Source organism: Malus sylvestris, chromosome 11, assembly GCF_916048215.2.
Source record: "Malus sylvestris chromosome 11, drMalSylv7.2, whole genome shotgun sequence".
NCBI classification, from domain to species: domain Eukaryota; kingdom Viridiplantae; phylum Streptophyta; class Magnoliopsida; order Rosales; family Rosaceae; genus Malus; species Malus sylvestris.
In genome coordinates this window covers 39325842-39350168 of record NC_062270.1, presented here as the reverse complement: position 1 = coordinate 39350168, position 24327 = coordinate 39325842, and the positions used below count along the sequence as shown (strand labels likewise).

General features: G+C 36.9%; 5 protein-coding genes across 8 annotated transcripts; 2 read left to right on the top strand and 3 right to left on the bottom strand.

The window, feature by feature from the left end:
• Positions 1–1374: 1374 nt before the first annotated feature.
• LOC126590518 (uncharacterized) lies at positions 1375–2356 on the bottom strand. The gene has a single exon (XM_050255954.1). It carries the CDS (start codon positions 2273–2275, stop codon positions 1619–1621), a length of 657 nt encoding a protein of 218 aa, XP_050111911.1. The 5' UTR covers positions 2276–2356; the 3' UTR covers positions 1375–1618.
• Positions 2357–6006: 3650 nt separating this feature from the next.
• On the bottom strand, positions 6007–9450 carry LOC126588621 (E3 ubiquitin-protein ligase SP1-like). The gene is made up of 11 exons (XM_050253727.1): positions 8860–9450; positions 8680–8732; positions 8357–8478; positions 8165–8260; positions 7886–8023; positions 7737–7802; positions 7280–7392; positions 7016–7126; positions 6793–6836; positions 6600–6708; positions 6007–6503 (listed from the first exon to the last, which is right to left on the bottom strand). The coding sequence occupies exons 1-11, from the start codon at positions 8931–8933 to the stop codon at positions 6401–6403; spliced, it is 1029 nt and encodes a 342-aa protein (XP_050109684.1). The 5' UTR covers positions 8934–9450; the 3' UTR covers positions 6007–6400.
• Positions 9451–11184: 1734 nt separating this feature from the next.
• On the top strand, positions 11185–24301 carry LOC126588622 (succinate dehydrogenase subunit 3-1, mitochondrial-like). 4 transcript variants are annotated; one of them, XR_007611536.1, is made up of 5 exons: positions 11187–11457; positions 11728–11791; positions 12471–12838; positions 12974–13189; positions 24094–24301. XR_007611536.1 is itself a non-coding variant. In XM_050253728.1 (4 exons), exons 1-3 carry the CDS (start codon positions 11273–11275, stop codon positions 12807–12809), a joined length of 588 nt encoding a protein of 195 aa, XP_050109685.1. In that variant the 5' UTR covers positions 11187–11272; the 3' UTR covers positions 12810–12838; positions 12974–13299. The 4 variants fall into 4 exon arrangements, 2 of the variants coding, with proteins under 2 accessions (XP_050109686.1, XP_050109685.1); XR_007611535.1 differs by having other exon boundaries at positions 24070–24301; XM_050253728.1 differs by lacking the exon at positions 24094–24301 and having other exon boundaries at positions 12974–13299.
• On the bottom strand, positions 14272–17733 carry LOC126588620 (E3 ubiquitin-protein ligase SP1-like). The gene is made up of 12 exons (XM_050253726.1): positions 17613–17733; positions 17326–17378; positions 16730–16848; positions 16549–16644; positions 16250–16432; positions 15706–15771; positions 15512–15624; positions 15310–15429; positions 15084–15127; positions 14918–14977; positions 14729–14810; positions 14272–14638 (listed from the first exon to the last, which is right to left on the bottom strand). The coding sequence occupies exons 1-12, from the start codon at positions 17684–17686 to the stop codon at positions 14536–14538; spliced, it is 1113 nt and encodes a 370-aa protein (XP_050109683.1). The 5' UTR covers positions 17687–17733; the 3' UTR covers positions 14272–14535.
• LOC126588618 (elongation factor Tu, mitochondrial-like) lies at positions 20235–24301 on the top strand. The gene is made up of 12 exons (XM_050253724.1): positions 20235–20568; positions 20781–20856; positions 21092–21184; positions 21441–21515; positions 21597–21701; positions 21813–21903; positions 22005–22210; positions 22645–22728; positions 22935–23000; positions 23146–23208; positions 23475–23715; positions 23851–24301. Exons 1-12 carry the CDS (start codon positions 20384–20386, stop codon positions 23916–23918), a joined length of 1353 nt encoding a protein of 450 aa, XP_050109681.1. The 5' UTR covers positions 20235–20383; the 3' UTR covers positions 23919–24301.
• Positions 24302–24327: the final 26 nt, after the last annotated feature.

The window sequence follows — 24327 nt, the reverse complement described above, 5'->3', positions numbered from 1 at the left end:
AAATTTTCTCATTTTCTACGGAAATTAGAATCTAAAAAGTACCACTATAAGAAAGCAAGCAAGAATGCATGCATGCATGCATATATATACAGCAATACTACATTACTAGAAACACCAACTTATTACAACAAATTTTGGTCACCAACTTCAGTTTCTTATAACGTCAACATAAGAAAAATTTTTGTGTAGGGGAAGCTCGTGTCATGTCAAAGATCTTTCGAAGACACACATAAAGAGGACCTTTGCATTCAAGGGGTCCTCATTTTGTGTGTCTTCAATAGACATGTGATGCGGCACGTGCTTTCCCACACAAAAATCTCTCCTAGGATAGAAGATCTTCCATTCCATGTTACAAGGAGTATTATCGCCTATTATTATCTCTCTTATCATGTAACGAGGAATTAAGAAATATGTGAGATAATACGACCAATTGTGATAACTAAGAATTTGTCATTTCTCCACCCAAATAAAAATCAAATGAAACATTGTCGCATCATTATGAAACCAAGAGTTAGCGTAATGAGTTGATGTCTCGAAATTAACTTGAGATTTTGAGAAGTAAATGAAACATCCGAGATGGGCATATGTGTCTATATGTATTTATGTGGAAATATGATCGACTAACAAACTAAATCTTTTTGTGATTAAAGGAATCTCTGAAAAAGCTTTGAAAGAATCATACTTTTGCTTGCTTGTGAGCCGAGATCACGGTGGAAACTTAATTAATACCAATACTTAGTTCAAGTAGTTTACTGTGAAGAACAACTCAAATTTTTTAGTTTTGTTAATGTGAACGAACATTTTGTTCACATTTTAAGTGTTTTGTGGGGAATAATATGAATGAAAAGCTAGGGTATAAAGAAAGGAAAATAACTTTCTTTTCCCATAGGTCGACGTTGCTTAAGATATCTTCCGTCTTTAGAGAGACTTTTATTGTGTCTGGAATACAGGCACATACACCATATATCATTATATAAGTGAAGAAACACTTGAAAAAAAAAATCTTTCCTAGACTTGTACAATAACATATGGTGTACCATCCTATGTTCTAGGCACATTGAAAAATTTCTTTCATCTTTGGTGTCATTTCAGCCATTGACATTACAGTTTAGTGATTTTTTTTTTTAACTTGTAAATGAGAAATCTTAAATTTTGATTCTCAATAACAGTAAGTGTAGTGATAAATGCTCTTTAATAGTCCCCAACTTTTTTAAAACAAACGATAATATAACTTGTTGCCAACCATAATTAGAATTTGCAAGTCAATTTAAATGTGCAAATTAAGTAAAATCAACTAGTAACTTGCAATCTTAATTCAATGGTAAACAAAACCAACTGAAGCATTACATATATAACCAGATTTAAAGATTAGAATAGAGAGAAAACAATAATCAAATAGAATAAACTTATTATACGTTACATTAAGAGAGGCTGCTAAGATCAGTCGTGCATGCATGTAAGCGCATGCACTTCCTGAGCGTAGCGAAATCCTTCATGCACACACATTAATTAGAAATATCATATATGTACTTCCCTCCCAGCTAGCATTCACCAACACCACCCTTATTATTTTCAATCAGCAAAACCCATCAAACCAAAAGTTAAACAGATTAATCTCCTACTCTCGCTTAAAGGAAGCATTCTTTCGACCACCAAGATTTGACGGCGTAGATCTGAACTTTTTCTTCGCACGTTGAATATAATCAGAAAAATGGTCGTTTCCAGTCTCTCTTTTCTTTCCATCATACTCAACCTCATCTGATTCCGCTATCTTCTTCGATGACATTGATCTGATCTTGATCTTCGCCCGATTGATATACTCCGAAAATTTGTCATTAATATCCAATCCTCCTTGTTTCTTTCCTTCAATATTCCTAGCTTGAGCTTGTGCTTCATGTTTGTCCTCCTCAACTTTTGAATGAGTAGCCTTGGCCAACTCTTCCTTGTATTTGTGTACTAGACCATGATGAGTTGGAGGTTTTTTGGGTTCAATCTTCGCAGCAACCTTGGAATTTGCTTGATCATCACAGCCTTTCCCTACTATTTTTTCGGACGTGATTGGAATCCGAACCACTAATTCAGCTGACTTCTTGGGTTGTGGTTGTGGAGGATAAGTGCTTCTAGCAGCGGAGGCAGCTGTAGGTTCTTGTGGAAAATGCGTGGCTCGGCGAACTGTTCGAAATGCAGGAGAAACTGTGATGGCGCTGTAGATTTTCTGGCACACTCCCTCTGAATCTGATGCTGGTGCAGCAGGATTATTGCCATTCTTTTCCATCAAGTATAAATATGTGGTCAAGTTTTGGAAAAATGGGAGTGATTTTCTAGACAACAGAGAGGGTGGTATTTATATGCATTGATTTGTCTAGCTAGTCGTTTTTTACTTACTGTTCGTATTCACACTGAAAATCAGAAACAAACGAGCTTTTACCCTACTGTTTGTGTTGTTTTTGATCTAAAGAGAAAAGTACTGTATCAATTTTGGGATCATATTCTCAATCACTTTAGGTACTCTATTTTCTATGGAAATTAGAATTTTAAAAGCACCACTATAATAAAGCATATACATACTGCATAGCAAGCTATTAACGGATAAATTTTAATCTGGTTCCCACAAGGGCCACAACTACTTTTTGACAACTGAGTTTAAGATTCCGGAATTTTTTTTAATAGTACTGTGACTTTCGTCACACCGCGTGCACAAATCCACATATGATGATATGGTAGACGATAATGTTGGTATTTATGAATTTTGTCTAAATTATGTGTTTAGTGCACGCGGTGTAGGATTGGATTTGATTTGAGTGTGGAAATATGACCAATGAAGAAACTAACCCTTTGTAATCACAGAAATCTCGTATGGTTGTGATCCCACCAATCACACACTCAAAAAACTTGGTATAATCGTACTTCTTGTGAAACGTGAGTGGTGACCAACCAGATTACGGTTGAACACCAATTTTTGGAACAGAAATGTACCAATAATTCTAGAAGAAAGTAATTTATTAAGGACTCATAAATTTTATTGTTTTGTTAAGGGTAATGTTAGGTAGACCAAAATTTTAAATCAAATTTTGTAAACCAAGTGATGTGGTTGTAGATGATTAGATTATTACTTAAGTGTTGATTAACGTACTTATAATTCCTATTGGTGACACATCATTTGGTTTGTAAATTTGATTTAGAAATTTGGTATCCCCTAGCATTTTCCTTTTGTTTATGTGAATCAAAGACCTATTAGATGCTCTAGTTAGAAAATCCGATTATAAAACAGAGACTCAAGGCAAAAGAGATAGAGGAAGACATATGAAGACTTAAAAAGAGACTTTAAAGAAAGATATGGAGTACTTGGAAACAGAAAACTTGCACAAAACTGATGACAATGGCGTTCTAAGATTCATACAGGTAACCCCACCTGAAAATATATGACTTTGTTGTTGTTGATGTGAAATCTCTCTCTTCACTTTACTTTTGTTATGTGGGGATATATATATATATATATATATATATATATATATGGAATGAAAAGCTAGGGTTACATTCGTTCCGTTTGTGTTCCATCTAGATGTAAGAATCAAGTGATACAATGGAAAGGAAAATTTACTTCCTTTTTCTTGTCCTTTTCCCATAGGGCCGACATGCTTAGCATCATCTGACCTGTAGGAAGGTTTTATGTTTATGCTCCAATTGGTGGTTAAGTGATGCCAATGAAGACTAGCAGCCAACTAAATTTGTAAATGAATCGGATTCCGATAAAGATTTGGATTCTCTCCTCTCCTTCCTCTCTTATTTAAATGCTCAATATTAAACCACGTCATCATCTTGTTTTATCTTATTTGTAGGGGGAGAACAACCACATTATAAAATAATAGTAGGATTCAAATCCAACTATTATTGCTTACTATGGTCTAGTTGTATTTCGCTTTACTTATAAGTGAAAAGTCTTAGGTTCGATTCTCGTCAAATACAAAGTTGAACCACATTATTATGGCAAGCTGCTTAGCCCAATCCCCCATCCCTTAGCGTGGATACTATAGTTTGTTAAAAAAAAAAATTGGTTCATTATCAATGCTAATTTAAAACCTGAAAATGACTGAAATATCATTGGTAATTCATTTAATATATACAAGTATAATATTTATAAAATAACATAAAATAAAATAAAAAGAATATGCTTCTATTAAACCGAATCAGATTATTATCAAATTGAATACACCTTATCTATATTCGAATCTATTTATAATCGAATTATCTTTATTCAAATACTAATTGGATCATCCAATTAAAATTTTCAGCATCCTATTAATTATGGATAAGATCCATATCTTTTTTTATGTACATCTCTTTACCAATTTTTACTTATAAGTGAAAAGTCTTAGGTTCGATTCTCGTCAAAAACAAAGTTAAACCACATTATTATGGCAAGCTGCTTAGCCCAATCCCCCATCCCTTAGCGTGGATACTATAGTTTGTTAAAAAAAAAAAAATGGTTCATTATCAATGCTAATTTAAAACCTGAAAATGACTGAAATATCATTGGTAATTCATTTATATATACAAGTATAATATTTATAAAATAACATAAAATAAAATAAAAAGAATAAAATAACAAAATATGCTTCTATTAAACCGAATCAGATTATTATCAAATTGAATACACGTTATCTATATTCGAATCTATTTATAATCGAATTATCTTTATTCAAATACTAATTGGATCATCCAATTAAAATTTTCAGCATCCTATTAATTATGGATAAGATCCATATCTTTTTTTATGTACATCTCTTTACTCATCGCGTTACGACAGATGTACAACCAAGAGGATAAATCCTAAGACATTATTTTTTTAATGAACAGTATCATGCTATATTTTATACTATCCCTAACCAAGAGGGCCAAAGAGCAATAGGCCAAAACAGAGTTTGACAAAAAAATCCATCTCCAACTGAAGGGGGGCTATTTTTTAGCCCATCAATAATTTATTATTTTAATTGAATTAATATGGTTAATTGAATTACACTACCATATTAAGATAAGGTTTTCAGACATATTTTGAGTGCCACTTATTGCTAAATTAATAAGCCTCCTGATTTTTTTATCTTTATATCATGAAAATGATGTGAAAAATTGAAATAAAATGAGGTAAGATAATATGGAATAGTGAAAGGGATGTGAGAAATGGGGTAGAAATGATTTAGGTATTTATAGGAAAAAAAATTAGAATTTATTTTTATTTTTAAATTTCGTCTTAAAAAAAAAGAGTCAAATCCAACAGTAACCTGACGTGCATGACGTTAGGTAGCATGTGTTTGGGTTGGGCCATAGGGCTGGCTGCTCTTGGCCAACCCGCTAGCCGGTTCTCCAATTTTTTACATGGTGGGGCTCATGAGCCATTTGACTTAGCCCTCGGTTTGAGATGATTTTTGTGTCAAAACCGGCTATTTTTTGGCCTATGACCCTTTGGTTGGGTTGGTTGGAGATGGCCTCAGTTATAAGATTTGGATCCTCTCCTGAGCCCAAGGAGAAGATCCTCCTGACAAAAAACTGTGGGTCGTTGGATTTTCATTCAACGACTATAATTATTATAACTTTAAAGGGACCCTCCTGTTTATAGCTGTTGGATAAAAATCCAACAGCCCACAGTCTTTGGTAAGGAGGATCCTCTCCTTGTGCTCAGGAGAGGATCCAAATCCAATGTTTAAAATATCCACAAAATTATCAATACTTTTGTTGAAATATCTAAAAAATCAATAATCGATATGTAGGGAGGAGAAGTGCAAACTTCACCCTTGTTGATGAGATACAAAAAAATCAAATAATATCAACGATATTTACTAATTCACTAAAAAAATTTGGCGAAATTCATTAGACTTAACTTTTGATTTTTAAAAAAAAAAAAAAAACTTTTTGCTATTTTCAACTAAAACTAAATAAGTTGATATATCCACCCATTGCAACTTTACATAATCTCCGTCGAAGCAACCGATATCGATATATGCATCAATATTTACATAAATTTGAATATTGATATTTCTACCTATATAGATATTTTAAACACTGGCGATACGTGGAAACTCTCCAAAGGTGGATTACTCCCAACATAAAGTCCGACTATGAAAATTGTTAGACCACAACAATTTACAAGAATGTCTACCCGCTTAAATCAGTTATAGTTTACAAGAAATTTACAAGAAAGCACCATGCCACAAGATTTCCGGAAAGAAAACTACGTAAAACTGCAAATTTACTCGAGTAAAGTTCGTGGGAGCATTGGCAGGGTTGCACCACACAAAACAGTCATCGTTTAATCGCGGGCATGTTTGGAAGTGCTTCTCTAGATAACCTTCTGCTCATCAAGATTTCTTCATCGACTACTGCTCAAAACATTTGAAGCAGAGCCTTAATGGCGGAAAGTCTTTACAGCCTGATCAATTCGTCGCCGGCAGAGAGGACAGCTGGTCAGGTGCAAGGAGCAAGTTGTACAACAGCACATATGACCACACCTGATAAAATAAATAAAAGAATCAGTGATGTGTTAAATTCGTAAGGTAATAAATTAGACTGGCTATTGTATCATACAATGAAAAGGCAGTTCTTACGGGACAAAAACCGCATTATAATCCTGTTCAAGGCATATCACACATAAATCGGGCATCATACGGTCTCTCTTGTTTCCATCTGATGCACCATCATCTTTTTCGTTTGAACCTGGGAGAAAAAGGTAAAACCTCTTAGTACATTTTTGAGCATATATTGCAAATAACATCGTAATGGGGTCTCTCAGCAGTATACCTTCACCATCTTCCCCAGATCTTTTAGCAGCTGCAGCAAGAACCCTGCATGGAGTCGAATTTCATTATCCATTTGTTTCAGATAGACGGAAGAAACAACAGAAATATTATATATATATATATGAGGCCACCATCAAAACATGCTGTTTTTCCTTTACATACTTACTCATAGAAGCAGTGACTTTCACTTGCAAGTTCCAAATGAACAAACTTGGGCTACGTACCTTTTCTGCATTTCCCAACGGCGCTTTCTCTCAATGATGTATTGGATAGAATGCTTAGCAACCAAATAAACACCAAACACGGTCAAACCCACAGATGCATATTTGTACCACCTGAAAAAGACATCTATATTAATTAGACTACAGAGAAAGCACACCATTAAAGCAAATGAGCAGCGCATGAGTGCAAAAACACCAGCCATGGACATACATATGCACACAGAATGTTAATATACATTTACGCATTTGTATTAAGTTATAAACAACCTTGCCCATTTTCCAAGGTTTGCAATAAGCTGATCAATTGTTTTGGGAGAGACATAAAATGGCCCTTTCTGAGGTCGTTGAATCCGAATGGTACCAATGTCATCTTTGACAGCCTGATATAGATCAAGCAATAAGAGAAAGTATCAAATGAGTGTGTACATCATAACATTTCAATGCACAAACGTTCCACCAAATAGCATCCTGCAAATAAAAAGCTAATTATGAAACTAAAGCTTCAAGCCGTTTTACAAGAGTGCAAGTTCTTCTACGGGACAGTGATCATTTTTGGAACAAGGATCATCCAAATTAAGTATTTGGTACAATACTAAACAAAAAACATTTGGGTAAAAGTAATTTTAAAATTTGTAATTATCGGAATGTTACTTCCTACAGTTCAGCTTTATGTCTATTTGAGTATTTGTTCTAAAAAAGATACAGTTATTAAACTACAGCATACCTCACCAACAACACTCATAGAAGTACCGGTTGGAAGTACCCTCTCAATTCGTTTGACTCCAAGCATCTGAGACAAAACAGCCATCTTACTAGTTGAACCATTTAAGTTTGCCAGATACAAGTATACAACAATTACTAAACTAAGCAAACCTTGAGGCCTTGGAGATAATCTAATGTCCCACGTACGAGGGATCGTCCTGACTCTTCAAATACCTCACTTGCAACCGGCAATACAAATCCTGTGGCAGCTCGTGCTCCCACCACAAACACACGACCAGTTCCATCATCCTGATAAAATAAAAAAATAAAAAATAAAAATCCAGGAAGCACCATCATATCCAGTTAGTCAAATTTCAGCTCCAAGTGAACCAAAAATAATATTTACTCAATAAGCACAAGAAGGGACATGTAGAGAGAGAGAATTCTCACCAAGTACCAGGGAACTTCTTTACTCATTGAAAGCATCAAAGCAGAATCCTGTATCCATGAGCCAGCATCATTGTGTTTCAAAAAATGTTGTTCTGCCTGAAGAAGATCAACAGTATAGTTAATTACCAATAGCACGAAAACACAGCCAACAAAAGCATCCAAATTTGTTCTTTAGAGTTATGATTTGTGTACCGTTTCCTCCACAACTACACCTCGTAAACCAGTGAACTCACAGTTGATGGGGGTTTCAGAGCTAACTCTCCCCGAAACTGCAACCACCACTGGCAATCTAAATTCGGAATCCAACAGTTTTGCTGAAAAGAGAAAGTAGACAGCAACTCTTAATTCAGGGAGCAAACCCAAACAGACTAACGGCATCGCCAGAAAAATAAATAAATCTATAAATCTTCTCCCAACAGATGTTCCACATGAAAATGTATTTGATTCAAGCAAGGCACCAAAACAAAACAATTGAAGCAAAAACTAATCTTTCAGTTTCGAAAAAAGGCGCATACCTAATTCCTTTAACTGATTAATCCGAGTGGCGGATTTAAGAATCTCTGCATCCCTGTGTAATCACAAAACACCAAAATTCAACATAACAACAAAAATAAGTTATTGACAACTTAGAAATGCGTAATTTGATCATCAGTAAAGCTAATTCGATATCGAAAAAACAGAGAGAATAAACTGACCTGCCACTGCTCCTGCCAAGAAGGTAAAGAGCAGCTCCACTCAGACAACAACTCAATCCACCCCAAGGTAGCATTTTCAACCACCGCAACGATCGATAAACTAATTCCAAACCCTTGCGCTATTGCTCTCCCCCTTGTTACGCAATACCGGATGCATCAGGGCTCAAAAACCGGACCCAGAAAAAAATCATACGCGAAAGACTGATCTTTTACGGCGAATTTGATGGAAAGATATGGAATTGAAATGGGAATTAGGGATTTTGGGAGAGAAAGAGAGGGGAAACGAGGAGCGAGATTCTAGGGAAATTGGAAGTCGCAAAGAAAGGGTTCTGGAAATTTTCTGTTTGTTTTCCGGGAAAGTTGAAAAGGAAGGAAATTGGGAAGGGGGATTAGGGATTTTACAGAGAGAGAGCGGGGGGATGTGATATTGTAGGGAAATAGGAACTCGCAAAGGAAGGGTTCTGGAATTTTCTGTTTGTTTCCCGGGAAAGTTGAAAATGAAGGAAACTGGGAAGGGGGATTTGGGGGAGGGAATACGAAAAGTGTTGGAAAGGGCGGAGGGAAGCGGAGGGAGAAGAGCGTGGAATATACGTCAATGTGAAAGTTTATTCATCCAAATCCCATTAAGGTTAACTAAATTTAGGAATTAACGCGTTTATCAACGTATAAGTAATAATTTAATTATCAATTTTATATAATTTAGTTTACAAAATTTTATTTACAAATTCAATCTTTTTAGCATTACTTTTTTAGAGCTGTTATTTTCACTCCAATGTCTTATCTTTCCACCCACTTTTTTATGAAATTTTTAATTACAAATTTGTTCATTTGTAAAATGACTAATAAGGACCTTATTTACCTTCTTTTGCATTTATTTTTTTATTAAAAAAAAAAAGTTTGGGCGTGAGATTTCTTCTGGATTATATGCTTGGTGCCGTAGTCCTTCAAATTCCAGAATTTCAAAGGAATTCAAGTTCCATAATTTCAGTCCGTTCAGTCCCCTTATCGACCTTTCCTTCCAGACTTCCAGTAATCCAGTTCCATTTGAAATTTCGAACACCCAACAGCATGACGGTGTGAATGTTCAGTACCCTTTTTTTGGTTTTACCCTGATTGTGACGGTGATGAACCAAGTGTTTTGAGTGGCTTGTTTTGGCCAAAGAACATTTTTTTCGGAAGGGTTTTCTTACGAGCCCCAGGAGAGGTTCCAAATGTTATATGATGGCCTAACTGGTAAGAATGCCAAGCAGAAAAGACATCAACCATTAATGAAGTGAAAAGATCATCATGTTCATACCAAGTGCAAATCGACTTTTAACGACAAACATATTGCAGGACTAAGTAAACTGCTGAAGGAAGTTAAAACATGGGTTCGGGCTTGAGAGATGATTTACTCGAGTAAGCTTCTCCATTTTCAATTCCGACCAAATGTGTAGGCTGAAGATTAGAAGACCTTGGTGTTTTTTTTTCTGATTTGTAGAAGAGAGTAATATTATTTTTTTTATTTTCTTTTTTTAAGAGAAATTTATCTTTAATTATATATAGGGTTATTTTAGGAATAATAGTGGGTGGGAAAATAACATTTTAATTTTTTAACTTTTTATAATGTGTGTAAATATAACGTGGGTGGAGAAATAAGACAATGATATGAGTGTAGCAGCTCTCTACTTTTTTTAATTAAAACAGGATATGTATTGAGCTCATTTAATTAAAACAAGCATGGAGAAAAAAAAGTATAACATGAGTGCCATTAGCTCACGACACATGGCCTCAGGCACTAGGTTGGATTATTCTTGCTCGATTGAGCAGTCAAACTTTACTTCCTTTCACTGTAACTCGACTGGTTGTGCTCGCAGTGGAGAGCATTTTGTGGGTTTTGGCGGTACTTAAAATATCTATGAAATTATTGATGTATCTGTCGATTTATCCAAAAAATCAAGAATGATCTTTATAGAAAAATTATTGAATATCTACTTATTTACCGATTTAGAAATTTTGTCGGAACCATAGCATATTTCGAACTTCTAAATTTTTTATGAGAAATTTTTCTCTAATTTCGATTAAATCCAATGAGTTGATATACCCATCCATTGTAAATTTTCATAATTTTTGTCAAAAACAACCAATATCAAAACCAACATCAATATTTTCATAAATTTTTATATCGATATTTTCACATGTGTCGAAATTTTATGCAATAGTTTTTGGGAGTCATTGGGAGGGGTAGGCTCGCTCTTAGGCCCATGTAGAGTATGCATATCGTATTTCTGAATATGACGTATTTACCCTTCAACGGGTCATGAGCTGAGTGTATTAATCTTCTCTCTCTAACTCAGTCTAACTCTCTCTCCTTCTGGCGGATCGGAACCAAGGTCCTATCAAAACATCTCTCTCTGCTTCTTCCTTCATTTCAATGGCTGCGGCCGCTCTCAGAAACCCTAGCTCCAAGCGCATCCTCTCCTACTCGCCGCAATCCTACTTGTTCGGCCGAGGATTGATCGCCGCCGGCGGTTCTCCAATCGCCGACTCTGCTGTCGGAAATGACCGATCTTTTAGCCCTAGTCCTTGGTGGCGATCCATGGCCACCTTCACCGGCATGTTAGTATTCACTCGTTGTCTCTGTGTTGCTTAAAGTTTTAATTTTTCATTCTTCGTAAGAAATTAGGACTTTCTGTAGCGAATTAATTGAGAGATTTGCACCGTTTGAGTTTTTTTTTTAATTTTTTAATTTTATATATATAGGATTTAATTGGCCTGTTTAATTTTTTTTATCTGAATTGGATTTTGCGTCATTGAAGTTGCATATCTATGTTCTATCGATGTGGTTTTTTGGATTGTGAATTGTAATCGACTTACATGTGTGTACAGAAAACCTCATGTGAATGTTGGATTTGATCATGGAAAAACGACGCTGACCGCCGCACTTACAAAGGTCCGTCATTTCGATGTATTGATTGTATTTTTTGTGAGGTTTTGTGGGCTGTATTTGTATCTCTGCATTTGCTTCATAAAACACAGCATGAAGGAATGTTGCTAAAGATAACTGCTTTCCCAACTTAGTCCCATCTCCGACACGCGCGAAATGGGACGGACCCAGTTCATATGAGAGAGTTGGGGGAAAATGAAAACTTTTCGGTCATAATATGCTGTATGATTCCTTAATGGAAACTTTTCGGTCATAATATGCTGTTTTGATTCCTTAATGGAAACTTTTCGATCATAATATAATGTTTTGATCTCAATTCAAGTAAGTTGGGGATGCATTTAGGCACTCATTTAGAGATTCCTTAACGAATTAATCCTAATCCTTTAGGTTATTGACATTTGTTATTTCGTTACAAGAAGTGTTTTAACTTTGGCCTGCAATTTTGTTCATAATATCCAAGTACAGTTCCATTTTAATATCATCGTTGCGTTGATCATGAGACTATATTGAGAAGCTTTCCTAGAACAATGACATGCTTTATTTGAATTGTCCATATTTTCATGTTGCACGGTTCTTTTTTGCCTTGCTCTGTGATTCTCCTTATTTTCACTGGGTTTTCACTCTTTTATTTTGTGTTGCAGTAGCAGTCAGTTTACTAATTAATTTTTTTTTTAATGTCTTGAAGGGTTTTGCAACTGGTGCCACTGGCCCTGTTGAACAAGGGACCGTTAGTCCTAATAACATGAACCTTCGCCCATTGTCTCCTCATCTTCCTGTTTATAAGCCACATCTCAATTCGACATTTTCAATTACCAATAGAATCTCAGGGGTTGTCCTAGCTACTGTAGTTCTTCTTTTTTATCTTCTTTATATGAAAATGGGTTTGATTTGCTTCACCTTTGAAAAATACTACCAACTCCTCTTTTATTCATCAAAGCTCATCCCCATCACCCTCGAGATTTCAGCTTTAGCCCTGGCCTATCATACGTTATATGGGATTCGCAGCTTTGTTCGCAAATTGTGAGCTGATACAACCGGTTCCTCTTGAACAAGGTTTGTTCACATCATCTCTGCCACAGAAACCTAAGAATTTGCTTTGCTTATTTGTTAATATCCAATACGACTAGTTGTCGAGTCTGAATTGTGAAAAGTTTTGAGGGCTAAACATTCCCTATGTTCATTTGTCAGGACAAAGATTTGCCTGAGGAAGGGAGGTAGAACGGTTTGTGCAGGAGTTGTTCCGTAAGTACTCTGAGAATAAAGATTTTCTGGTGCTGGATCATTTGAATCACTTTCTATGTGCACGTTAGTGGAATAAGGCGCGGTGAAACAAATAACTCTTCACTTGGAAACATGACATATGTTAATTATTTACATAATCCGCGTTTTATGCGTTTGTTTTAGGTTTTGTCGATGAGATTGTCTGGTGTTAGACTGAACAGTAAATCGAGTCTTTTTTCATGCACCTTTGGGTTTAGTTTGTTCAAGTAATGTATGTTCTTTTGCATTTACAATTTCGTTCCTTGCAAATCCATTTCGTTTTCCTTGAAGGAAACCCCAAAATGATCTGTATGGTTTCGCTGTTAGTTTTCTGGCTTGTTAGCGTCGAAGGACGTTAATTTGAGGATGAGCCGAAACGAGAAAACAGTACCGAGGGGATTTGGAGAGACCACAATGTTACCCCCCTATTCACATTCTGCATCAACTGTTGGCAATCGCTGCTAAACTACTACCACCAGCTGACTGGTCATTAGCCAGAGCTCAGGGGAGCTCCAGGTTCCATCATCCGTCGAGTGCTTCTGAATCAGAATTCGATTCGGCCGTCGTCTAATGGTCAGCCATCTTAGCCATAGTCATTTGATCTGGAGGCTTATAATCTACTTTTTAATACAACCATATTATTTACACTAAAAATGATGGGGATTGAGTTAATAAGCCACACAATGGGTCAATCATAATAATTTGGTCTGAATACGTTTCTATGAGAATGGGTCAATCATAATAATTTGGTCTGAATACGTTTCTATGAGAATCGAAGTTAAGGCTCTTCACATTTGTTCAAAAAAAAAAAAAAAGTTAAGACCTTTCACAAACTAGTAACGAGAAACATTACTACACCGTAATACCAAGTGTTGAGTTCTATTTGATCTTGCATAAGTACCAATCTCAATGCACATGGTCTCATTCTATGTGAAAGTGCGTTTTAGGAATGGAGACATGTTCTCCTAGACTTCAGGGTCAAAGAAAATGGCGGTCGCCCATCGCTTGATCTTAATTCAACCTAAGAATGTATGAGTACCAACCTCAATTCACATGGTCTCATTCTATGTGAAAGTGGGTTTTAGTAATGGAGACGTGCTCTCCTAGACCTCAGGGTCAAGGAAAATAGTGGTCACCCACCGTTCGATCTTAATCCAACATGAGAAAGTAAAACAGAAAACGTTATGAGAAAGTACAATAGAAAAAGTTAGTGAGTCAATAAGAGATTACGATCAAATGGTTGATGACCACCATTTTCTTGAATCTTGAAGTCTAGTCTAGGAGAACAGTTCTGTTTAGAAATGAGGTGAGGCTGGTCAGGCCATCCTATCCTTATAACACGATGCATATTTATTACGCATAACAAAACTCAGACTTCCAGTTTAAGCTAAGAACACTTGAAGTCTAACAGATTCCCGAAAAAAAATATTATCATATCAACGAGATCTCTTCGTCGATCTACCAGACCACCTATCGCATTAAGCGTTCTCTTAAGGGCGGAATGTCCTCACCGCCTGAGAAAATGGTTGCCGGCAGAGGGGACATTCGGTCAGCTGCGAGCAGCAAGTTGTACAACAGCACATATGACCACACCTGATACAATAAATAAGTCATAAGTGTGCTAAGTTTATAAGGGAACACTAGACGATCCATTGACTCAAATATCGAAAAGCCAGTTCTTACGGGATGAAAACAACATTGTACTGCTGCTCAAGGCATATCACACATGAATTGGCCCCGTCTGGTGCAGCAGCAGCCCTTTCGCCTGAACCCGGGAGAAGAAAAAAGAAAGTTAAAGCCTTTCAGCACATTTCCGAGCATATATTATCCGATAAATAGTGTTGTAACGAGGACACTCCGCTATATATCTACCTGCATTATCTCTTTGAGATCTTATATAATCTGCAGCAACGGCCCTTGTGTCCGATGAACCTGGGAGAAAAAAATGTTAAAGCGTTTTGGTACATTTCCAAGCGATATATTATACGAATCATATGACAAGTAGCATTGTAATGTGGATACTCCGCGATATACCTACCTGCATTATGTTGCCGAGATCTTATATCAGCTACAGCAGCAGCCCTGCACAGACAGGAAGTTCAATTTCGATCGGTCTCAACAGACAGTTCAAATTATGAAGGAAAAAAAAAGAATCATATCTGGGGTTAAATAAAATGCGCTTCTATCCACAGAGGCAGTGATGACAACCAGTGACTTTTACTTGCAGTAAGTTTCCGAATAAATGTAACTTGGGCAAAACTTACCTTCTCCTGCTTCTCATCCATTCGGAGCGGCGCAGTCTTTCCCTGATGTACTTATCAAGTTCAGCGGCATTCAAAGTAAGACCGATCACAGCCACACCAAAAGATGCACATTTCAGAAACCTGGTAAAGATGTTTATATTAATTGTGCTTCAGAGAAGGCGCAAAAAGACGCGGATGAGTAGTGTACATTGCAAAAACAAACCTTGCCCAGTTCTTATGGCTCGCAATGAGCTCGTCGATGGATTTGGTGGAGACATAAAATGGCCCTTTGTGGGGTTTTTGAATGCGAATGGTACCAACGTTGTCTTTGACGGCCTGAACATGAATTTGAAACCTAAGGATTGGTGTATATATTAAGTGGCCTAACATCACAAGTTCATAGCATTTCAAACATACCTCACCAACAACACTCAGAGAAATACCAATTGGAAGTACATGCTCAGTTCTCTGGACTCCCAGTAACTAAGACAAAATAGCAAAAATGTTAGTTGAACCGATTTGGGTTTTGATCACAAATGGTCCTTTATGTTTTGGCAACTCATCAGTTTGGTCCTTCATCTATTAACTCGCTCATCCAACAAGCTGCCACCTCCGAGAACCCCACAGTCAACTCCCAGATCCTAAACTCAGTCCCGCAATCTGAAACGGAAACCACTCGCCCCCTGGCAAGTTCTCATAGACTTCTAGGTCCTCAATTCAATTTGAGAATGCAGCAGCAGCACCATGTTTTCCTCCCTCTCTGTTTGTGTTTCAATCAACGGGGAAGAGCTCCAAAGTCGAAGATGAGTGACAAAATATATTTGAACATTCTAAACTGATGAGCAAGTGAATACATGAAGAACCAAACTGATGAGTTGCCAAAACATAAAGGACAATTTGTGATAAAAAACCGATGAAGTTTTACCATATATAAATATGCATATTACTAAACAATACAAACCTTGATGCCTTCACGGTCATCTATTCTCTCACGCTCGACGCTTCTCTTTGTCTCACATTCGAGTCTGTTCATCTCACATTTGTGGCATCTCCTGGACTGTTCAAATTGACCACTTGAAGCTGGAAATGTAAAGCCTGAGGCATCTGTAGCTCCGACCACATTCACCCGGCCAGTTCCATCATCCTGGTATACAAAATCAAGGAACCACCATCACCATCAAGCACAACAATGAACATGAGAGAGAGAGAGAGAGAGAGAGAGAGAGAGAGAGAGAGAGGTGACAGCGAGCAGATACTCACCAAATACCAGGGCACTTCTTTACATTCTGAAAGTAGCGAAGTATAACCCATCTGCCACTCACCTTTCTCGTTGCGTTTCAGAAACCTTTGTGCTGCCTAAAGAAGAAGTCGATATCAAAAATCACCAGTAAAGAAAGCATTCAAAATTCATGTACGACGTTTGAAGTTATCATTTCTGTACCGTTTGCATAACAACTACGCCTCGTAAACCAGCAAACTCACAGTGGATTGGATTTTCACAGCAAACGGTCCCAGAAACTCCAACCACCAAAGGTGTCCGCCTAAACTCCAACAGTTTGGCTGACAAATGAAACAAGACAACTCGACGTTATGTAGGAAACAAATCAAAGCCGACGAATAGCAAATAAATCTCTTTCCTAGCAATGTTCCATACAAAAATGCGTTTAAAAGTCTGTTTCACATCATCATGTTATTTCTCCTACTGCTGCTATCATCTATCCTCTTACTTTAAAACATATTGTCCAATATGCAACGGGCTCATGGCTCGAGCGGCTAAAGCATTCACCCTTGCATCCAAGATTGCGTGTTTTAAGTTCTCGCTCCCTCAATATCGCTTTTATAAAAAAAATATACACATGTACTTCGGTGTAAACTACTCATTTAGTACTCAAATATTATATTCACCGGTTGATTAGAAAACCAAGGAGAGTTTGTGTTACTTTCAAAATCTTAGGAAGTTTTGTGAAAATTCGAGAAACCTCAGGGAGTGTATGTGCAAGTAACCCGATTCATGTCTTTCGAAAAAGAGGCACATACCCAATTCACTCATCTGCTTAATCCGAGGGACCGACTCAAGAACATCTGCATCACTGTAAAATCACAAAACATCAGTTTGTTACAACAATATATTTACGCTAAGGCGTGGAGAAATAGATTGGTATTCAACTCACCGTCCATAATATTTGTTTGTAAAGAATACTATTAAGTGATACCTCAAAGAAATTTAACTTCTATAATAATTTGAAAATAGATAATTAATCGTTATTTTGTTACTAATTAAGTTTAATCTCTGCTTAATATAAAATCTTAGGTTAATTACTTACCTACTGAATCTCCATCCGGGCAGGTAAAGAGCAAGTGCACCCAAACACCACCATACTCCCTCCCAAATTCGCATCTCTCCGATCAAGGATTAATCAAAGTAACAAACTGCTGCTGAAGTCTCGTTATATATGGAAGAGCTTACGACTTAAGAAATAATGAAACTTACGGACCAAGGAAACTCAAAATATAAAAGGAAGTTGAGTTTTAAAAGGAAGCTGATGTCTCATTATTTAAGCGTTGATGAACACGTTTATCAACGTTTAAATAATAAACCAATCATCAACTTTCATATCATTTTGTTTCTAAATTTTTTTCTACAAATTTAGTCTTCTTAGCATTACCCTTTTTAAAATTATTTAATTGTGAATTCACAATATTTTGCTAAACAACAATATAATTACACAAAAATCTTTAGAATTCCCAATTAAATACAACTAAATTTTTATATAAAGTCTCTTAAAATCTAATTTAATACCTTGAAATTATTAATTCACCGAAACTCTTTCAAAATTCTAATTGAATATATCTAGTGTCCACGGGTATAAACAAAGGCGAAGGCATTATAAGGCTAGCTTGTACATATGCCTAACCTCATGCTTTTAGTCTTTTTAAATAATTTAGTATTATATATATATTTTTTGGTAAACTTAGTATGTACTATTGTTTAGACCTGATTTTACATCATTGGCCCGAGTAATCGAGGCCGTTGAGTGAGCATGGTTCTCAACCGTCGGATGGAAAAATGGAGATATTTTTGCTAAAGGATAATATTATGGGTTTTATCATAATAATAATTTTTTATGAGTTATCTTGACATATTCTTGAATGGGATAAGATAAGATGCAAATTATACCTCTAAACAAGCAGAACAGTCCGGAATAATTTGGAGTTGTTAGCTATGCATTGGATTAGAATGGCCTGGATGTATCTTCAAAAGATTGACATCACGTTCGTTGCATGCACCTAGTCTGAAAGTATGGGGGAATGTCAAGATAAAAGTATTGGATAATGGTGACATTTAAGAAGCCTAGGGTGGCTAGGACTTTTTAGGGTGATGATGATGTTGTCAGACATTATCAAATCAAGGACTAATTTGAAGATGAGATTGCATGCAGGAGATAGAATTGAAAAGCAATCCGTGGGGTATTAAAGATAATATTTCGAGGAGTATTATTTTAGCCTGGATGCCGCAGCAGATATACATCACTATAAATATGAGAGGTCGTGCACCATTCAGAGGCCCCCTAATTCAACACACAACTACCCTGCGCAAACTCTCTCAACAACTTGACATTTTTTATTTTATCTTTTCGCTGACACATCTTCCGTTGGTATCAACAGCACTGTGAAAGCAACCGGTGATATCTTCAGTCGGCATAGATAACTCTGTCGCCGTAGAATCAGCCGATCTCGCAGCATCTTCCGTTGGCATCAACAACACTGCAGCGAGGACGGTTGGTTACCTATCCAAGTCTCGGTCGAGAAGGGTTTCCGAATCCTTGTTGATTAAGGTCATCTCATTAGCCTTCTCGGCGAAGTGAGGTGTTACAGCTTACTGAGCTCGGCGCATTGCACGCCGAGTTATTTTATGATTGGATACTCTCAAGTGGGATTTAGAGTTCGGCATTCAGACGGCCGAACCACGTTCACTATTAAGACTCATATCCGCTTTGAGTATTTGTGCCCTTACACTTTGGTGTCGATTCGGCGTGAGTTTACTCTGACGAATACCATCACTGTAATCGAATCTGACGACGACGATTCGTGAACTTCGTAAGAATAGTAGCCTTGTCTTCAGGTTCGAGAACCCAAGAGGCCGAGACATGTTCCTTCCTCGGCCGCAATCGCAAGACGCAGAAGTCGGCCGCGCACCCAACGCAACATCAACAAATTTACTCCTCGGCCGAGCTCGGCCAACGAGTTGGCACGCCCCGCATTCAACCGAATGACGTAGTTAGCATATAGATTACTCGGCCTGCGCGCCATGTAGGCTTGGTAGTTTTTAGGGTCAACAACTATATATTTTTTTTAGTTTACACAAAAAATTTAAATTCTATTTGCTTATAGTCAAAACTATATTTTACACCCTATTTTATAAACAAATAATTAACTCTTAAAAATAAAAATCTAAAGTTTGATTTAGTTTTATACATAAATAATATTCTTTCACATTGTCCAACTGAAGAATAAACTTCGAGTTTTTCCTGTTCTAGTTTTTGAAATTTCATGTATTTTATCCTCCAAGTTCCAACCCACAACTATATTTAGGTTTATAAATCTCTCTGATGTAACATCTTATTTAACATGAAAGAGTCTGATATAGTTTAACATCTTATTTTATAAATAAATTAATATCACTAAACCAAAAGATAATTAATTACATAATACGTAATCATATTGGTTTTGTTTAATACAGGTCGTTAGACGGGCTGGATAAAGTGATCTGGATCTTTGAAATTTCATCCAACAGCTAAAAATTATTATATCTTTTAAAGCATCAAAATAGGTGAATTGTTAAATGAAATTTCAAAGGTCCGGATCATTTGATCCGATAGCCTTAGTAGGAGAGACCCAGAGAGGAAATGTTTCCGATTGAAACGGGTGCGTTTTAACGGGTTCTAAGTTCTAACCAAAATCGCCCGTCCGCAAAAACCCTCGTGAAATCCCCAAAAGCCCTAAAACCCCAACGCTCAAATCTCCGCCATACTGAGTAGGGAAGGCTGTGAAGCCAAAAGTCCATCTCTGTCTCTCTGCTTCTTCCTTCATTTCAATGGCTGCGGTCGCTCTCAGGAACCCTGGGTCCAGGCGCATCCTCCCATACTCCTCGCATATCTACTTGTGCGGCCGAGGATCGATCGCCGCCGCCGGTTCTCCAATCTCCGACGCTGCTTTCGGAAATGACCGATCTTGTAGTCCTAGTCCTTGGTGGCGATCCATGGCCACCTTCACACGCACGTTAGTGTTCACTCGTTGTCTCTGTTGCTTAAAGTTTGAATTTTTCATTTTCGTAAGAAATTAGGACCTTTTGCAGCGAATTAATTGAGAGATTTGCACCGTTTGAGTTTTTGTTATTGGGTTTAATTGTTTTTATCTGAATTGGATTTTGCGTCATTGGATGTGAGTTTTTTGGATTGTGAATTGTAATCGTATTGTGAATGCATGTACAGAAAACCTCATGTGAATGTTGGAACAATCGGACACGTTGATCATGGAAAAACGACGCTGACTGCCGCAATTACAAAGGTCGGTCATTTCGATGTATTGGTTGTCTTGTATATGAGGTTTTGTGGGCTGTATTTCTATCTCTGCATTTGCTTCATAAAACATAGCATAAAAGGATGTTGCTAAAGATAACTGCTTTCCCAACTTTAGTCCCATCTCCGTCACATGAAATGGGACGGACCCAGTTCATATGAGAGAGTTGGAGGAAAAAATGGAAACTTTTCGATCATAATATAATGTTTCGAGTTTTTCTCAGGTACTGGCAGAAGAAGGGAAAGCTAAGGCTGTGGCCTTTGACGAAATTGATAAGGCCCCTGAGGAGAAAAAGAGAGGAATTACAATTGCAACGGTTAGAAGTTTGTCTTTATTATCAGCTTGGCTTTTTATATTCTTGGAATGGCGTCTGTTTGGTATCCTTCTTGGATCCAATTTTTTGTTTTCGAAAATGATGAATGTAGCTAAATTACTTAGTACTCATTAGTTTCAAAAACAAGAAATTGGACTCAAGAAGGATACCAAACAACCCCTACTAGTTTCCATTTGTTTCTGGCCCGTCTTCTCGAATTATTATTCCCACCTACCTTAGGTTTGCCTTTATTTTGTAGGCTCATGTAGAATACGAGACTGTGAAGCGCCATTATGCGCATGTGGACTGCCCAGGACATGCAGATTATGTCAAAGTAAGCTTTGAATTCGAGGGAATAATATTAAGTAGTCTTGTGCATGGATTTAGTCATCTAATATGAATGGTTAATATGCAGAACATGATTACTGGAGCTGCCCAAATGGATGGAGGTATTCTGGTTGTCTCTGCTCCCGATGGGCCTATGCCACAAACTAAGGAACACATTCTGCTTGCTCGCCAAGTGGGTATTTTATGTTATTAGATTTTAAAAAGTTCAAACTGATGTGTTTTATCTCGTGCATTTATGGTGTATGATAATGTGTATACTTTTCTTATTGTGTGTATTGCCCAGGTTGGTGTGCCATCACTTGTATGTTTTCTCAATAAAGTTGATGCTGTCGATGATCCGGAGTTGATAGAGCTGGTTGAAATGGAGCTCCGTGGTTAGTAGATATAATCATTTATCATTTAAGAGATCATTTCATTATCTGATAGCTTTATATTCAATCTAAGTTCTTATAAATTTGCTTTCTATTTCTGGCAGAGCTTCTTAGCTTCTACAAGTTCCCTGGGGATGAAATTCCGATTATCCGGGGTTCAGCTCTATCGGCTTTACAAGGCACAAATGATGAGATTGGCAAAAAGGCAATCTTAAAGTTAATGGAATCTGTGGATGAGTACATTCCTGACCCTGTACGCCAGCTTGACAAACCCTTCCTGATGCCAATTGAAGATGTTTTCTCAATTCAGGTAAGTTGGGGATGCATTTAGGTACACTCATTTACAGATTCCTTAATGAGTTAAACTTAATCCTTTAGGGTATGACATTTGTTATTTCATTACAAGAATTGTCTTAAATTTTGCCTGCAATTTTGTTCATAATATCCAAGTACAGTTCCATTGTAATATCATCGTTGGTTCCTATACTCTTTCTATTGTTTTGAACTATTATTAGGTGTTATACTATTACTATTGTTTTGATCATGAAACTATTATTACAAGCTTTCCTAGAACAATGACGTGCTTTATTTGAATTGTCCATATTTTCATGTTGCATAGTTCTTTTTGCCTTGCTCTGTTCTGCTCCTTATTTTCACTGGATTTTCATTTTTTAGTTTTTGGTGTTACAGTAGCTACATTGTAGCAGTCAGTTTACTAATTAATTTTTTTTTAATGTCTTGAAGGGTCGTGGAACTGTTGCCACTGGCCGTGTTGAACAAGGGACCATTAAAGTTGGTGAGGAAGTTGAGATTCTGGGTTTACATCAGGTTTGTGTAAAACAAGTTTTTATATTTTATTGTGCTGCAATGCTTTCTTATGCGATTCTTCCCTTATTACTTCTTTAGCAGATGATTTAGTATATGCAACTCATTCTATGAGTTGGCATTAACCTTTTGATATGGGTGTCTTTGATAGCTTTAGGGTAAAATACCACTCTACGAATGTCTGGTCCTAAGTTTGTGTTCTTTTTCAGGGTTCTCCTTTGAAAACAGTGGTGACCGGTGTTGAAATGTTCAAGAAAATCTTGGATCATGGACAAGTAAGTGACTTAATCTAAATACTCTTCAAGATACCAATGCTTTTTAAGAGCAGGAAATATATTTCATTGATGGGTTTGTGCACTTAGTGGGAAAAGGCTTTGTTGTTGTTGTTGTTGTTGTTGATGGGTTTGTGCACTTGATTAGGCTGGTGATAATGTCGGTCTTCTTCTTAGAGGTCTGAAGAGGGAAGATATCCAACGAGGACAGGTATGTGGTTTCAATTGCACCTGAAAGTTATCAGCTGTTGGTTTTATTTTACTTTATACAACTTGTGGAAATTCTATTAAAACCCATATTTAACCCTTGTAGTTTGCCCAACTAGGTTATACCATGTGGAAATTATCCTTCTATTGGTTATTGTTTATTCGAATGCTCTAAATTTTTGTCTTTATTATGGCAACGAAACTATGTATTGGCACCGACTGCTGTAAATGTTGGATGGCTCCGCCTCACTTATTTGTCCCATTGCACAGGTAATTGCTAAGCCAGGAACTGTGAAGACACACAAGAGGTTTGAAGCAGAAATATACGTCCTCACAAAGGATGAAGGTGGACGCCACACTGCCTTTTTCTCAAACTACAGGCCTCAGTTTTACTTGAGAACAGCAGATATCACTGGAAAGGTAGAACTGCCCGAAAATGTTAAGATGGTTATGCCTGGAGACAACGTGACTGCAGTTTTTGAGCTGATTCAACCAGTTCCTCTTGAACAAGGTTTGTTCACATCATCTCTGCCACAGAAACCTAAGAATTTTCTTTGTTTATTTGTTAATAGTTAATACGACTAGTTGTCGTGTCTTAATTGTGAAATTTTTTGAAGGTTAAACATTCCCTGTGTTCATTTGGCAGGACAAAGATTTGCCTTGAGGGAGGGAGGTAGAACGGTTGGTGCAGGAGTTGTTTCGAAAGTACTCTGAGAATGAAGATTTTCCGGTGCACGATCATTTGAATCACTTACTGTATTCACGTTAGTGGAAAAAGGCGTCGAGAAACAAAGAACTCTTCACTTAGAGAAACATGACATGTCATAATTGTTTACATAATCCGCGGTTTATGCGTTTGTTCCAGGTTCAGTCGATGAGTTTGTTTTAGGTTCAGTCGATGAGATTGTTTGGTGTTAGAATGAAGAGAGTAAATTGAGTAAATTTGGCACCTTTGCATCCCATTAGTCTTTTTGTTCCCAAGCCTGGCAATAATGCGATCAGGGTTAGCATGTTCAAGTGACTTGTATTCTTTTGTATGTACAATATGACATTTTTCCGATTCCTTGCTAATCCATTTCGCTTTCCTCGAAGGAAAACCCTAAGAGCTTGTTTGATATCATAT